We start from the raw sequence: 17,069 nt of genomic DNA on the forward strand, positions 1-17,069 counted from the left end.
ATGTCCCTTGTATGCTGATTTTGCTGAGAATTTTAATCATAAAAGGATGCTGGATTTTGTTGAATGGTTTTTCTGCATCTGATGAGATGATCATATGATTTTTATTTTTAATTCTGTTTACGTGGTGTATCACATTTATTGACTTGCATATGTTAAACCATACCTGCATCCCTGGTATGAAACCCACTTGATCATGGTGGATTATCTTTTTGATATGTTGGATTCAGTTAGCTAGTATTTTAAGGATTTCAGCATCTATATTCATCAGGGATATTGGTCTATAGTTTTCTTTTTTGGTTATATCCTTTCCTGGTTTTGATATTAGGGTGACACTGGCTTCATAGAATAATTTAGGGAGGGTTCCCTCTTTATTTTGTAGAATAGTGTCAATAGGATTGGTACCAATTCTTTGAATGTCTGGTAGAATTCTCCTCTGATTTCGTCTGGACCTGGACTTTTTGTTATTGGTGGTGGTGGTAATTTTTAAATTACTATTTCAATCTTGCTGCTTGTTATTGGTCTGTTCAGGGTATCTAATTCTTCCTGACTTAAGCTAGGAGGGTTGTATCTTTCCAGGAATTTATCCATCTCTTCTAGATTTTCTAGCTTATGTGCATTAAAGGTGTTCATAGTAGTCTTGAATGATCTTTTGTATTTCTGTGGCATCAGTTGTGATATCTCCTGTTGTATTTCTTATTGAGCTTATTTGGATTTTCTGTCTTCTTGGTTAATTTTGCTAATGGTCTATCAATTTTATTTATTTTTCAAAGAACCAACTTTTTGTTTTATTTATCTTTTGTATTTTTTGTTTATTTTGATTTCATTTAGTTCTGCTCTGATCTTGGCTATTTCCTTTCTTCTACTGAGTTTGGGTTTGGTATGTTCTTGTTTCTCTAGTTCCTTGAGGTGTGACCTTAGAATGTCAGTTTTTGTGCTCTTTCAATCTTGATGTAGGCGTTTATGTCCATGAACTTTCTTCTTAGGACTGCCTTTGCTGTGTCCCAGAGGTTTTGATACATTGTGTCACTATTGTTCAGTTTGAAGAATTTTTAACTTTCCATCTTGATTTCATTTTTGACCCAGTGATCATTCAGAAGCAGGTTATTTAGTTTCCATATATTTCGTGGTTTTGAAGGTTCCTTTTGGAGTTGATTTCCAATTTTATTCCACTGTTGTCTGAAAGAGTGCTTGATATAATTTCAATTTTCATAAATTTATTGAGGCTGTTTTGTGGCCTATCTTATGGTCTATCTTGGAGAAAGTTCTATGAGTTGTTGCATAGAGTGTGTATTTCGCGGTAGTTGGATGGAATGTTCTGTACGTATCTGTTAAGTCTATTTGTTCCAGGGTATAGTTTAAATTCACTGTTTTTTGTTGACTTTCTGTCTTGATGACCTGTGTAGTGCTGTCAGTGGAGTATTGAAGTCCCCCACTATTGTTGCTGTGTATCTCATTTCTTAGGTCTATTAGTAATTGTTTTATAAATTTGGGAGCTCCAGTGTTAGGTGCATATATGTTTAGCATTGTGATATTTTCCTGTTGGACAAGGCCTTTTATCATTATATAATGTTCTTCTTTGTCTCCTTTAACTGCTGTTGCTTTAAAGTTTGTTTTGTCTGATATGAAAATAGCTACTCCTGTTCACTTTTGGTGTCCATTCACTTGAAATGCCTTTTTCTGCCACTTTACCTTAAGTTTGTGCGAGTGCCTATGTGTTAGGTGAGTCTCTTGAAGGCAGCAGATAGTTGATTGGTGAATTCTTATCCATTCTGCTATTCTGTATCCTTTAAGTGGAGCATTTAGATCATTTACATTCAATGTTAGTATCGGGATGTGAGGTACCATTCCATTCATCATGCTATTTGTTGCCTGTATATCTTGGTTATTGGTTTTTTAAATTGTAGTTTTGTTTTATAGGTCCTGTGAGATTTATGCTTTAAAGAGGTTCTGTTTTGATGTGTTTCCAGGATTTTTTTTTCAAGATTTGGAGCTCCTTTTAGCTTTTCTTGTAGTGGTACCTTGGTAGCAGTGAATTCTCTTGGCATTTGTTTGTCTGAAAAAGACTGTATCTTTCCTTCATACATGAAGCTTAGTTTCAGTGGAAACAAATTCTTGGCTGATAATTGTTTTGTTTGAAGAGACTGAAGATAGGGCCCCAAACCCTTCTAGCTTGTATGGTTTCTGCTGAGAAATCTGCTGCTAATCTGATAGGTTTTCCTTTAGAGGTTATCTGGTGCTTGTGTTTCATAGCTCTTAAGATTCTTTCCTTCGTCTTAACTTTAGATAACTTGAGGACAGTGTACCTAGGCAATGATCTTTTTGCAATGAATCTCCCAGGTGTTTTTCGTGTTTCTTTTTTTTGAGATGGAGTCTTGCTCTGTTGCCAGGCTGGAGTGCAGTGGCGCAATCTCGGCTCACTACAACCTCCACCTTCCAGGTTCAAATGATTCTCCTGCCTCAGCCTCCCAAGTAGCTGGGACTACAGGCATGTACTATCATGCCCAGTTAATTTTTGTATTTTTAGTAGAGATGGAGTTTCACCATACTGGCCAGGATGGTCTCCATCTCTTGACCTTGTGATCTGCCCACTTGGCCTCTCAAAGTGCTGGGATTGCAGGTGTTAGCCACTGTGCCCATCCTTGTGCTTCTTGTATTTGGATGTCTGGGTCTCTAGCAAGGCTGAGGAAGTTTATTCCCCTCAATTATTCCCCTGAATATGTTTTCCAGACTTTCAGATTTCTGTTCTTCCTCAGCAACATCGATTATTCTTAGGTTTGGTCATTTAACATGATCCCAGACTTCTTGGAGGCTTTGTTTTTCTTTTCTTTTCTTTTTTTATTTGTCTTTGTTGGATTTGGTTAATTCGAAGACCTTGTCTTTGAGCTCTGAATTTCTTTCTTTCACTTGTTCAATTCTGCTGAGACTTTTCAGAGCATTTTGCATTTCTGTAAGTGTGTCCCTTGTTTCCTAAAGTTTTGATTTTTTCTTTATGCTACCTATTTCCTTGAGTATGTCTCCCCTTACTGCTTGTATCATTTTTTGGATTTTATTACATTGGGATTTGCCTTTCTCTGGTGCCTCCGTGATTAGCTTAATGACTAACCTCCTGAATTCTTTTTCAGTTAAATCAGGGATTTCTTCTTGATTTGAGTGCATTGCTGGTGAGCTAGTGTGATTTTTTGGAGGGGTTAAAGAACCTTGTTTTGTCATATTACCACAGTTGGCTTTCTGATTCCTTCTCATTTGGGTAGGCTGTATCAGAGGGAAGGTCTGGGGCTAAAGGCTGTTGCTCAGATTGTTTTGTCCCACAGCGTATTCCCTTGATGTAGTACTCTCCTCCTTTTCCTATGGATGCGGCTTCCTGAGAGCTGAGCTGTAGTGATTGTTATCTCTCTTCTAGATCTAGTCACCCAGCAAGTCTACCAGGTTCCAGGCTGGTACTGGGGGTTGTCTGCACAGAGTCCTGTGAGGTGAACTATTTGTGGGTATCTCAGCCATGGATACCAGCACAGTATTTGGGGTGTCTCCTGGGTCCTGCAGGAGCAATCTGCTTCCTTTGGAGGGTCTGTGGTTCCTCTCAGGTTTCCTGATTTATTCCTGCAGTCGTTCTGGAGCAAAAATTCACTATGTGAGCCTCCACACGCTGCACTGTCGGTCCATGTGGGAGCCGCAGTCTAGTCCTGCCTCCCATCCACCATGATTCCCCCCTTTATTTAGTTATTTTTAAAGAGTGGACTAAGGCACCTAAACCTTAGAACCCAAGTTCCAGTTAATGAATGGGTCAACTCTAGAAAAACTCAGAAGGTAACAGCAAGACCTGATTCTGAATGCTAAAACTCTTAAAGGCATTTGCAAATACATTTGAAAAATAGTTCAATTTTCCTTTTGCCTCATTACAGCTTTTCTCCTCAAAGACAGGTAGGTAGATAGGTACTGGGTCGCATTCACACAACTGGTACAGAACAATTTCTAGTCATTGATTTTTGTGCAATGGTTTTTATCTTTAATATCAGTGCTATGTGAAAGTTTTCTTTATTTTTTATTTGTCTGGAAACAGTTTAAATAGCATCAGAAATACATATTCTATTTTGAAGAATTTTCTTATTAGCCCTCTGGAACTGGTACTTTCTTCTTACTACCTTTGGAGTAACTCATTGACACCTTCCTCTATTTCTTCTATGGAAATTCATCTGTTAAGAATTTCAATTTCTCCACCAGATGGATCTTTCAAGTTACTTTTTCTTGTTTAATAATTATCTATTTAATCTAGGCTTTTACATTTGTTTGCATAGAGGTGAGCAAAATAGGCTCTTAAAGTTCTTTTATTTTAATTGGTATCTATATTTACTTTCTTCTATCATTTTTATTTTATTTTATGTCTTCTTCTTTCCTTAATTGGTTGGGTAAATTTTCATTAGTTTATTTAAAGAACTCACTTTCAGATTTTGTTTATTCCACATTTTCCCCTAGTTTATTAATTTCTGCTTTTTTCTTCTTTTTGCTTTTATAAGTATTATTTCCTTCTTTTACATTTTCAATTGGATATTTCCACCTAAAAAGAAGCAGAGGCACAAAATATAATTTTAAAAAGTTTACTTGTAGCAAAATGAAAACAGCTGTCAGGAAGACTCAGACCCCAGTAACCTTGGATAACAGCTTATTTCTGCCTTTGTCACAAGTATGTTTTTAAAAGCAAAAAGAGTCCACAGGGACTGGACTGATATAAAGCTGTTTGTCAGGAATTTTCATTGGTTTACAGAGATGACATTGATTTGTGATTGGCTATACATTGTATGGGTTACAGTGTCCCGTGTGTGCCATTGTTAGGTTAATTTATAGCCACTCATGGGATAGCTAGCAGTTTCAAGACAGGATTCCTTAGCCCAACAAGGGAAGTAGAATGTGACTGCAGTCTCATTCCCATGCGCCTCTGGGGACTGATCATTTAGAGGAGGTTTGCATTCCTCAGAAAAAAAGCTTCTTTTCTTTCCCAGATGCTAAATTAGTTACTATTTACATTTAAAATTTTCACGTCATGTGACCTCTTTTGTGAATTGCTTTCATTATTAATTTCTAGTTTTAATGTAGCATGATAAGCACATATTTTCTCTGCTGTTTTAACATTTTTTAAGTCTTGATGTTGTCTTTATGGCTTAAAACATGGTCAGTGTTAGGAATAAAAATCCATGGCTGCTCAGGAGGTTACAGGCAGCTGCAGCCCGTGTCTCTCCTGTACAGTGACTGTGGGCTGGCTCCAGGTATCTGCCATTTGCTCAGCCCCTTTGCTCACCCTCTTCTGTGGTCCTCATCACCACACCACACCCACCAGTGGAAAAGGCTGATGAGGAAGAGGGGGTGTTGGGGAGGGGGAGAAGAAAAGAAAGAGAAAGAGAGGGAAGAGGGGAAAGAAAGGAAAACAAATAGAGAGGGAGGAAGAGAGAGGCAAACACTGGGTCAGATGAGGTTGAGGATCAGGATTCTATGTGATCCTCCCACATGGTTGGCCCTCTGTCCTGAGAAGGAAGACATAACCTTTATGTCTCTTTACCCTTTTCACTGCAAATCCCAATTCCTTTAATAACCCAGGTGGCCCAAGCCTCTCCCTTTGTGTCTTCTGCCCTGCCTTGCCTGGGGGCCCTGCAGCATGGGTGTCGCTCCCACCTTATCACACAGCCACTCACAACTTTGGGCATTCTTTCTTCTGCCACCTTTTAGAATCACTGTCCTAGATGTTTCTCTACAGTGGAGTTAGCTTTGCTGTGTGAATCATTCTGATCATTCTTATTTGAGATACATGAGTTTAGTGATTTTGTCTTTATGAAATCACAGATGTTTGTCATATTTTACATTATGGGTTCTGTGTACATTTTTAAATGCATTTCATTAAAGTATCTTTTCTTTCTTGTGTACGTTCATCTGAGTTAGCCTTCTGATACTTGAAAGGTTTGTGCTTTGTTTTAGTCGACCCCTTTTATTTGTAAAATGTCCTTATCCCTCTGCTTCTTTAGAGTAACCATTCATTACCTACCATGAGCAATGATGAAATTAGCTTATTCCCTATTTTCCTCTTCCCCTCTCTCTTCTTTATCACCAGTTTTAGTCATTTTCTTTCTTACTTATGTATGCTTTCACCTTTCTTAATTGCTTTGTTGAATCTTCATGTCTTTTGATTTCCAGCAATTACTTAAGAGGCAATCTGCATTGCCCACAGCTCCCACCTCTTCTTCTCTCCCCCCACCCAAATTTGGTTTATTATATGATTTCTACATTGTCAGAACATGAAATATTTACCTTATTTCCTACCACCTGTGTATTAGCTTGTTTTTGCATTGCTGACACTGGATAATTTATAAAGAAAAGAGATTTAATTGGGTCATACTTCTGTAGACTGTACAGGAAGCATTGATGCTGCCATCTGCTCAGCTTCTGGGGAGGCCTCAGGAAACTTATAGTCACTGCAGAGAGCGAACGGGGAGCACACACATTACACAGCTAGAGTAGGAATAAGAGAGGGGGGAGGTCCCACACACTTTTAAATGACCAGATCTCATGAGAACTCACTATCGTGAGGACAGCACGAAAGGTTGGGTGGTGGGGAGGTGACACTAAACCATTCATGAGAAATATGCCACCATGATTCAATCACCTCCCCCCTCCTCACCACCAATGTTGAAGACCCAACTTTCAATACTGGTGACTACAATTCAACATGAGACTTGGTGGAGGCACAGATCCAAACCATATCAACCTGCCTCCCCACATTAGTCTTCGTTCTGGTTCTAGAGCTACACATATTCAGTCCTCACTCTTGGTTTTTTCCTTTTTGTCATTGTGTTCCTATTTGGTTGTCTGAAGTTTGTCCTCTAATAGGATTTTTATGAAGATTTATGGAATAAGCTGCCTCTAAGTTCCCACATATTCAAAACTGTTGCTGCCATTATGTTGGAATGACAGTGTGCTGGCTCTGGACTCCTTGGACACATGTTTTTTTTTCCTGGGAAATCTGGTTGTCTTTCCACTCTGTTCTCTCCCGTAACCATGGTTCCCCAAGTGTGGCCCAGCAGCATCATGACCATCTGAGACTGGCTTAAAATACAGACACTCAGACCCACTGCAGACCTACCGAATCAGAAATTCAGCTGGTAGCCCCAGAACTCTGTGTCTGAAGAAGCCTCCCTGAAATTCTCCATTCTGTCTTTCTTATCCTATGGCGATTCCAAGGCCAGCCTTCTTTTTTTCCCTCATTGATTATTTTTGTGTGATTGTTAAGAGAATTTTTACTACTATTATTTTTATTTTTTTTATTTTTTGAGATACAGTCTCACTCTGTTGCCCAAGCTTGAGTATAGTGGTACACTCTCAGCTCACTGCAACCTCCACTGTCAAGTGATTCTTGTGCCTCAGCCTCCCAAGTAGCTAGGATTACAGACATGTGCCACCACACCTGGCTAATTTTTGTATTTTTAGTAGAGACGGGGTTTCACCATGTTGGCCAGGATGGTCTCAAACTCCTGACCTCAAGTGATCCCCCAACCTCGGCCTCCCAAAGTAACGGGATCACAGGTGTGAGCCACCGTGCCCAGCTGAGAATTATTTCTTTATTTGCAAGTCTAGGAGCTTTGCCAGAACATGTCTAAGTGCTGACCACTCTGGGTCACCTTTCTCCAGCACACGATGTACCTGTTCAATGTGTCCTTTCTTTCAGGAAAGATTTCTTGAATTAGATCTTTAAATTGTTTCTATTCCAATATGTCAGCTTTCTTTTTGGAAGACTGGTCATACATCTATAAGTTCTCTTTTGTCTTTTCAAATCCTTTTTGTTTTTCCTTTAATTTTTTTCACCTGTCCTGCTCTCCTCATATTTTCCTCTGCATCCCTTCTTTTGTGTTCTGCACTTTCTGTTCTCCATTATACCCTGACTTCGTTTCTATCATTTCTGCTCTCTGGTCCTGCATCTCAAAAAATAATAAGTCCTCAAGTTGTTTGATCCTATTCTTGTGGATGGTGTTTTTCTGATAAATTATCATCTATTATGAGCATTTCCTGAATTTCTCCTCTTGACTCTTATACTATCTTGTATGTCCTGAATGGTCTTCTCTCTTTTTCTTTCTCCCTTTATCCTTCCCTCCTTTTTTTTCTGCCTTCCTTTCTTCCTTCCTTTTTTTTTCTTCACAGCATTAATCACAATTGAAAGAGTTGCATTTTTTTCTGAACTAACTGCAGGTGGAGTGTGTGTGTGTGTGTGTATGTGTGTGTTATATACACACGTATGTGCATGTTACATACACACACGTATGTGCATTGATGGTATTCACAGCCACTGAGCCCTTTGGCAACTGAGTTCTCACTTTAGGACGTTTTCTATTTTCTTCCTTCAGTACAGTTCCTGCTCATGCATGCTTGATATTTGCCACTTTAACAGCTCTTGCATCTGTTTTGTATTGTGAGCATGCTAGCTACCTCCTACTTTCACCAAACAGAAAAGAGATAGAGTTTTCATTTTTATTCACTGTTTTCCTTTTTTCTTTTGGATTAACTCCTGGAAGATTAAGTAGAAGGCTGATTATATCTCTATTTCACATCAGGACTTGCTCTATTATAATAATTTTAAGCATCTGCAACTTTGATACATATTCATTGGTTTCTTTTGTTGCTTTATGAATAAAGTAAGGACTTTGTATCAGGTCATTCTCAAATTGCTATAAAGAAATACTTCAGACTGGGTAATTTATAAAGAAAAGCTTAATTGGCTCACAGTTTTGCAGGCTTTACGAGAAGCCTGGTGCTGATGTTTGCTCACCTTCTGGGGAGGCTTCAGGAAGTTTACAATCCTTGTAGAAGGCTACAGGGCAGGAGGCATATCACACAGTGAAGGCAGGAGCAAGAGAGAGAGAGAATGAGATGCCACACACTTTAAAACAGCCAGATCTCAGGATAAGTCACTATTGCAAGGACAGCACCAAGGGATAGTACTAAACCATTCATGAGAAATCCACTCCCATGATCCAGTCACCTCCAACAGGCTCTACCTCCAACTTTGGATATTACAATTCGACATGAGATTAGGGAGAGGAAAACATCCATATTATATCAGGGATTTACATCTCCTATCAGGGGTTAAGTCTAAAGTCAACTTGAGGCTAGGTGCGGTAGTTCATGCCTATAGTCCCAGCACTTTGGGAGGCTGAGGTAGGTGGATCACCTGAGGTCACATGTTTGAGACCAGCTTGGCCAACATGGTGAAATCCCATCTTTACTAAAAATGTAAAAAATTGGCTGGGTGTGGTGGCGGACACCTGTAATCCCAGCTACTAGAGAGGCTGAGACAGGAGAATCACCTGAACCCGGCAGGCGGAGGTTGCAGTGAGCCAAGATCATGCCACTGCACTCCAGCTTGGGTGACAGAGTGAAACTCCATTAAAAAAAAAAAAAAAGTCAGCTTTAAAATAAGATATGCCTAAGATTTGGTCACAAAGGTTTCCAATGCCAAATTCCTCTGAGTCCATAGATTGCAGTCTTGACTATTATATAAACTACCTTTTCTAACTTGTACTGGGAGTTCTTCAGGTCTGAGCTGGTCCTAGAGGGGCTCACTCACAGATCTGCGACCAGTTGCCAATCAGGCAGGTAGCTCTTCTCCTGGAGGTGACTGACCCTCGGCTGGGGCCATGGAGGAACTCAGTCATGTGTCTCTCATCCTTCAGCAGACCTGGCCAGGCTATTTCACATGGTAGCAATGACAGGGGTCCCAAGACAAGAAAGAGGGGGCAAACCCCGATGTGCAAACACTTTGTAAATCCATTGGCCACAAGATTTGCAGTGATTTGAAGGGTGAAGCAATAGACTTCACCACCTAATGAGAGGAACCACAGTGTCATATTACAGTTATATTGTAAGTGTGTGGGGAAAAAAAGGGGGAAGGGTTTGGGGCCATTTTTGTCATCCACCGTCATAGTTATTTGATATACTCCCATTTGGCTGTTTAAGTATTATTTGTCTAGCTGTGGGATAGCCAATATCTATTTTCATCCTTATGAATCCTTCCTGCTGCACAGGATTGGCAACATAATTCTCAAGGCCCAGTGGAAAATGAAAATGCAGGACCCCTTGCTAAAAACAATTATGAAGAATTTCAAGATAGCTGAACATTAAATCACTCACATAGCTCCATTGCCTGTGGGACTCTGTGCAACTGTATGGGTCACATGTCTGTGAAATGGCCCTGCTGCTACAAGAGATAAGAAAGATCACCTTTCCTGTATCGGTTCCCATATTAGTCACTCATTAGGGCCATTCTAGAAATGTTAACTGTTATGCCTGCTATTAAAAATTCATCAAATGTCCATTCTTTCTTATTTTTCCAGAAGGAGTCTATATGCTCAAGGCTGTTATTTATAATGAGTTTCATGGAACCGAAGTGGAGCTTGGGCCTTATTATGTGGAGATCGGCCATGAGGCCATGTCTGTGTTCATGAACTCCAGCAGTGTCCATGAGGATGAGGTCCTTGTCTTTGCTGACTCTCAAGTGAATCAGAAAAGTAAGACCTGTGTCTAGAGTCTGAGCAAGCACACCTTAGCTATAAATGAAGCAGGCATCTCTGCTTTCATTATACTGTTCAGGTTATAGCAGTTCTAAATTCGATATAACATTCTTCATTCGTTCTTCCCTAATTCAGAAAATATGTTTTGCAGAATACTGTGTTCTAGGGGAACGTGAAGATAAAGTCATACAAAGTCTTCATCTCCAGGAATCTATTATCTAGTGAAAAGATTAAGATATGCACAGGAGCAAGATGAGACAGGACATTAAAAATGCTTAGGAAGGACATGGCTAAGGGACTGGGAGATTTTAGGAGATAGGAACTTTATCTAACTATGGGAACAAGGCATATATGAGGTGGGAGCTAGCATACATGATGAGCCTTGCAGCACAGGCTGGCCCTATAAGAGAGACATGTTGCTCAGACAGCCTGGCCTTGAGCCAAACATGTAGCTGAGAAAGCATCCAGTGCTCACTGAGTGTGCCAGGTATGTACTGACGCATTGATGAAGGATAAAATATCCATTCCACTTTATCCACCGCTAATGCCTTATGCGTGTCACCTCATTTTATCCACACAGCTACGTGTAAGGGAGGTATTCCCTTTATGTAAGTTTTGTAGAGGGAGGAACCGGAAGCTCAGAGGCCAGTGGGTGGGAAAGGGGAACTCCAGCCACTTACTGTAGAGAAAAAGAGTCCCTGCACTTTACAGCAGAGCACATGGGAAGCCAGCCAGAGGCACTCCCAAAGTGCCCAGCCTACGTGGCACTTTACAACCGAGCAAATGGGGAGCCAGCCAGAGGCATTCCCAAAGTGCCCAGCCTACGTGGATGGAATGATGGGCTCAGGTTTCCCAGAAACAGAAGGAAGGAGGAGCCAATGGAGGGATGAGTCCCGGTGAACTCATCCATCTAAGAATTCTTTCCAACTGTTCCACACAGTGGCTGTACACGTTCACAATCAGACTAGTGAGGAACTCTCCATCCAAGAAATTATGAAATATACATGGAAGGATTTTTTTTTAACATGTTTGCTTACCCTAACTAGCCAGTCGGCCATTCCTATTGACTCGTCTTATCTAAACCTGAATAAATAAGCAGCAGGTCTAGCCAGAGCAAGAGCACAATTCTTGTAAATCTCCAATGGCTCCATGCCAGGATTTAGAATAGGAAGGTCCAGGTTTGAATTCAGCCCACAGATTGATAATAGGGTATGCTTGTGCAAATCTGTAAATTGTATCTTTTTAAACACTTTTGATTATCAGATTGTGCTCAGAATTAATTTTCAGACATGGTTAATGAGACCATGTGATATTTATTTATCATATGATATTGATTTTTAGTCATATGATATTCAAAAATTCTGATGCATTGATGAAGGACAGAATATCCATTCCACTTGATCTCTGTTATAAGCAAATATCTTCTCTTTATAAAGAGAAAACTATGCAGAAGAACAGTAGTAATAATAAATAACCCTCCCTGCTTAATAGCCTTTTATGATAAATGAATTGCTCTAAATCTTCTTAGACATCACAGTACTCTTTCAGAATCTGATTCAGTGTTTGCTATCCACCTCCGTATGAATGTACGTAATACCTGTGTGGTGTGTATGTAGGAGTACACGTGTGGTATGTGTGTGGTGTGTATGGGTGCATGTGCTGCATATGATGTGTGTATGATGTATATGTGTATATATGCTATATGTGTGGTATGGGTATGGCGTGTGTACATGTATATATACATATATGCACAATCTTACATTATGTCTTATAGGACTTGAATGCATGAGGCTCATCTGTAGACCCCTATTCAAGAACTACTGTGAAGTGAAGACTACTTAGTGTACACATTGAGAAATACTTTAAAACAAGGCCATCTATCAAAGTAATTGACATATTTCAAAGGAATTAACATATTTAATACCATGCAGGGAGTTCTCAGATAAAGAAAATATACAAAGAAAAATTTAATAACAAATTCTGTGACTAAGTTTACATTTCCCGGGTATGTCTGATTTCAGAGCACATGCTTAGAATTTTGAAATTTATTGGGATTCAAAGAGGGAAAGTTAAAATTGAAAAATATTGACTGTGTTGTATGAGAAAAGTGAATTAATTTTAAGACTTTTTCTCTTCTTTCTTTTCTCATTTTAGGCACTGTTGTTATACATCACTTTCCATCTATTCCTTCGTATAACGTGTCCTTTATTTCTCCAACTCAAGTGGGTGACAGCCAGGCTTGGCATAGCATGACTGTCTGGTATAAGATGCAATGTATGTCTTTGTTTTAATTCCAGATTTAACAAAAACCTCCCTCTTGTGGTCAGCTGAGATTAGGAAGGCCATAGGCAGAGCTGGGTTTTTCTTATCAGCTCTGCCCGAGAGCCCCATTCGCCTTGAACAGGTTCTTTGTTCACCTGCCATTTGTTCTGGGTCTTTTCTGAAACCACAGGCATTAAGGCTCCCATCTGAAGGAATGGGAAGGTGGATTATTGGGACAGTCATCTACCAGCTCCACGTGCCAAACCCTTTCTAGCAGACTCCCAAAAGGAGTTGGCCCTATGGCCTTAGGAGCTCCTCCTGTGAGGGCCTTTGAATGGGGGCCAGCACTGCCTACCTCGTCCCCACAGCTATATCCTTGCCCTCAGCCTGCATGCGTGTCAGAGGCTCCTCACCATCACTTAAACCCATGACCAAGTGGGAAAGTAGAGGTACAGTTTCTCTGGAGATTCCAGCCTTTCTGTTTTGACACAGCCACACCATCCTTTCTTTTGCCACAGCTGTCTCTGTCTACACAAATGGAACTGTGTTTGCCACAGACACAGACATCACATTTGTAGCTATTACCAAGGAAACAATACCCCTGGAGTTTGAGTGGTATTTTGGAGAGGATCCAGCAGTGAGGACAACTTCAAGAAGCATTAAAAAAAGACTCAGCATCCCCCAATGGTCAGTAAAAGTAGCAGTCCTGCTCCGTAGCTGTTTGTACCTCAGCCTCTACTCAGTCTTAAGATCATGAGGCTGCTACTGAAGTCATCTTATGGCTGTTGCATTTGTATTATAATGGGCCACTAGGTTCTTCTGTGAAGTGAATTCAAACATAAGATTTAAAGGAAGATTTAGTCCATCTCTCTTCAGCTTGTACTAAAGGAAACGGTGTAGGGCTTTCAAGCAGACAGTCCTAGGTTTGAATTCTATCTTGGCCATGCATGTGACCTAAGAAATTCCTCATCTAAGGAAGGGCAATGATCCTTACCTGCACTCCTTTGAGAAATGAATTAAATAATGAAGAGGAGGTAGTCAAAAATATCAGCTTCCTTCCTAATGAGATGAAAACCACTGGATACTTTGGTAGTTCTTACAAATTAAATGATGCCTCCCCTCCCCTGCCTTCCTTTTGAAGTAAAGCAGACGGTTTCTCTAGCTCTGACCCTGTTCTTGTCTTGCCATCTGCCTTCTCTGCCCTCCTGTCCCCATCCCGCAGGTATCATGTGATGGTTAAGGCTTCCAACAGGATCAGCAGTGTGGTCTCTGAGCCCTACATCATCAGGGTGCAGAAGAAAATTGTGGCCAATCGGCTCATGTCCCCCTCATCAGCTCTGGTAAACACCAGCGTGGCCTTTGAGTGCAGGATCAACTTCGGCACAGATGTTGCCTACCTGTGGGACTTTGGGGATGGCACCGTCAGCCTGGGGAGCAGCTCCAGCAGCCATGTCTACAGTAGGTGAGCCACTGCAAGGCAGGGGAGTGCTCTCTACAGACAGTGCCTGGGATCAGAGTCTTAAGGCATCAGCCCTTGGGTTCCCCATAGAGATCTGCCTTTCGTCAATGTAGGTGACAGATGATTACACAGAGACAAATAATACCCGGCCATGCCTCTCAAGGAGTTCCTAGTCCAGGGGAAAGACAAAGAGGAAAGAGTTGCTTTCAGTACAGGGGCTGTGGCTGCAAAGGAGGCCTGCAGTGTGGTGAGGATGGCTCCTTGAGAGTGAAATCTTGAGTAGGAGCATGCCAAAGGGAAACAGGAGAGAGGATCCCAAACAGACAAGCGCCTGGGCACAGGCGATAGGTGAGGTGCCAACAGGAGATGTTTGGACTGACTGGCAAGATGTATATAGAAGAGGGAGATAAGTGTAGGTTGGCAGATTGTGAAGGGCCTTGATGTCATATGGAAGAGCATGAACTCTGTCCTTTAACTGTGTTTCCTGAGCATTATGGACATATGATGAGGTGCAGACTGGCTGGACCACTCGTTCCCAGCCGAGCGTCTAGGGTGAGTTCTAGGACCCAAGTGGGTCAAATCCCCAGTGGGGAGACATCCATGGCCAAGGCTGAGCCTCAGGCTGGCATCAAAACTTTATGTTGCTATAGAGAAATATCAAAGCGTGCAGAAGTATCTAGAAAATGAGGTTTACGTAGGCAGTGGCATCAGGGAAACATTGCAGACTTCCCCCAGTGCAGGATTTCCACGAGAACCCACACTGCAGCCTCTCTGTGCTTTGATGGGGACAGAATAGCCCCATCACTAACTATGGATCCGGGACTTTTTCATCAGAAATAGATTTTCACATGAGGAATTGAGCAGTAGTGGCTTGTAGACTGCTGCATACTCAATTGAGCATGTGGTGGCCTAGGTCCCTGGTGATGTATTCAGTAGCTCCAGGAGCCCTTTTGTGCCCTGTGGAAGTGACATGGCTTATTCGGTGGCTCCACTGCCATCTCTAGAGTGTCCCCTAGGCTGTCTGACAACCTGAGACAACCATCCAGTCTTCATTCTTAACAGTAGGTCCTACCTTTCTTGCTGGAGTTCCAGGATGGCAAGTGATATTCTGGTCCTTGCAGACTCAAATTTCTGGTCTTCTGATGGGAATATTTTTCTGTTTCAAATTCAGAAGTAATTATCCATGTTGCAACATTTGCAAAATAAGCAAGTATTTCCTAATAAAGCACTACCTGCTTGGTCAGGAGCTACCCAGCTCATTCCTCCAACTGTCCTGAATCTCTCCACAGCTGTGACCCGCTCCCCTCCCCTGGAGACAGGCTATGGATCTAGCTTGCCCTTCCTCAGTTTTTAGGACCCTGAGAATCTGATCAGGAAAACGGATCCATGGAGCAGGAAATAGAACAGGAAGACCATGCCCAAAGATGCCCCAGTTATGGGTTAGGGTACCCATCACACAGGGAAAATATATAGATTTGCTCTGTTGTCAAGAGGGGGCCAGGCCATGGCTGTGGGGAGGGTTGCCCAAAGAAGGAAGCAACACGCCCCTCACATGGACGTATTGTTTGAATATAGCATGTGACGTTGGTCTGGGAGTTTGGTATTTGGCCTGGCACAGGCTACTTGGGGAGCCAGTCTGTTGGTTAAATGATGAAACACCTCTGTGGAAATCAATCTTGTGACCCTTGCCTCTTCTGTTCTTATTCATTGGGATGACTTGCTGTCAAATACTATAATTCTGCAGATGGGGTAGGTATGAAGAGTGAATGAAAGCCTGATGTCCAGCAATGTCAATCTGTTCATTTCTGTGCTTTCCACCCTCCCAGGGAAGGAGAATTTACAGTGGAGGTCCTTGCCTTCAATAACGTCAGTGCCTCCATCCTAAGAAAGCAACTTTTCATCGTGTGCAAGCCCTGCCAGCCACCCCTGGTGAAGAACATGGGGCCTGGGAAAATCCAGGTAGGCTCGGAGTCTGGGAAATCCTTGACCAGCCTCTTCATCCTCCCTCTGAGTTGGGACCACTGTTTAGAGGGGCGAGAGTTTGGGGAATGAAGCGAGGCTTTGTCCCGTTTATCCTGCTGCAATTTACACAAAGGAGCACCTATAAGGGCCTCAGAGGGGGTGGCCTTGGTCCTCGGGGGAGGGAGGGGTACCCCAGCCTGGACTGGAGGAGACAGCGTCGTTTCTGGGGTGTGGCATGTGAATAAGTTCTTTATTTGCCTGCATTACTCTGGCATTCAGCACGGCTCACTTTAAGGAGCTTTTTCTTTTTTTAATTTTCTTCATTATTATTATTTTTGATTGTGCTAAGAACTTTAGCATTTTCAGGAGAATAAAACATTTAAATGTATGTGGCACCAAAATGAAAGGACATGATCAGTTATCTGTTGAAAACCTACTCTGGATTAGAAAAAATAGGATTGCTTTATATTTCTTTCATTCCTTTGAGGCCTGTGATTTACAGCAAATTTTCCTTTTCAGGGCAAAAGTGCTCAAATGACACATGGGAATTAAAATCCATGACTGAGCTACATTTGCTAAAATGCTTTCTATGGCATCTGGCCCTGAGAGGTCAGCCCCCAGTGTGTGCTGGTGGAGATTAGTGTGCAGAGACCAAGTTCCCAAGGCACTCCAGAGAGGGTCCTGGCCCCCACACAGGCAAAACCCCTGCCTACCTTTAGGCCAGCAAGCACCCACACTGTTAGGTAGGTCTGCGTGCTGGGGGAACGTGTTCTCTGGGTGTGAGAGATGGACCCAAGCAGCAAAGGGACTAAAGCAAAAGGCACAGCAGGAAAAAGCACACACCC

The 17,069-nt window shown here is 41.7% G+C and overlaps 1 protein-coding gene across 1 annotated transcript in view; it reads left to right on the forward strand.

Annotated features, from left to right (window-relative positions):
* PKD1L1 (polycystin 1 like 1, transient receptor potential channel interacting) overlaps nt 1-17,069 on the forward strand; it is a 159,410-nt gene that overhangs the window by 18,707 nt on the left and 123,634 nt on the right. Inside the window, 7 exon segments of the mRNA XM_064366637.1 lie at nt 4,512-4,586; nt 4,588-4,678; nt 10,365-10,538; nt 12,696-12,815; nt 13,322-13,490; nt 14,026-14,265; nt 16,089-16,221. Of these exon segments, the coding sequence (XP_064222707.1) occupies nt 4,512-4,586; nt 4,588-4,678; nt 10,365-10,538; nt 12,696-12,815; nt 13,322-13,490; nt 14,026-14,265; nt 16,089-16,221 (1,002 nt within the window).

The sequence above is a fragment of the Aotus nancymaae genome, unplaced genomic scaffold (assembly GCF_030222135.1).
Source record: "Aotus nancymaae isolate 86718 unplaced genomic scaffold, 86718_ANA_hifiasm-v0.15.2.pri h1tg000065l, whole genome shotgun sequence".
Classification (NCBI taxonomy): Eukaryota; Metazoa; Chordata; class Mammalia; order Primates; family Aotidae; genus Aotus; species Aotus nancymaae.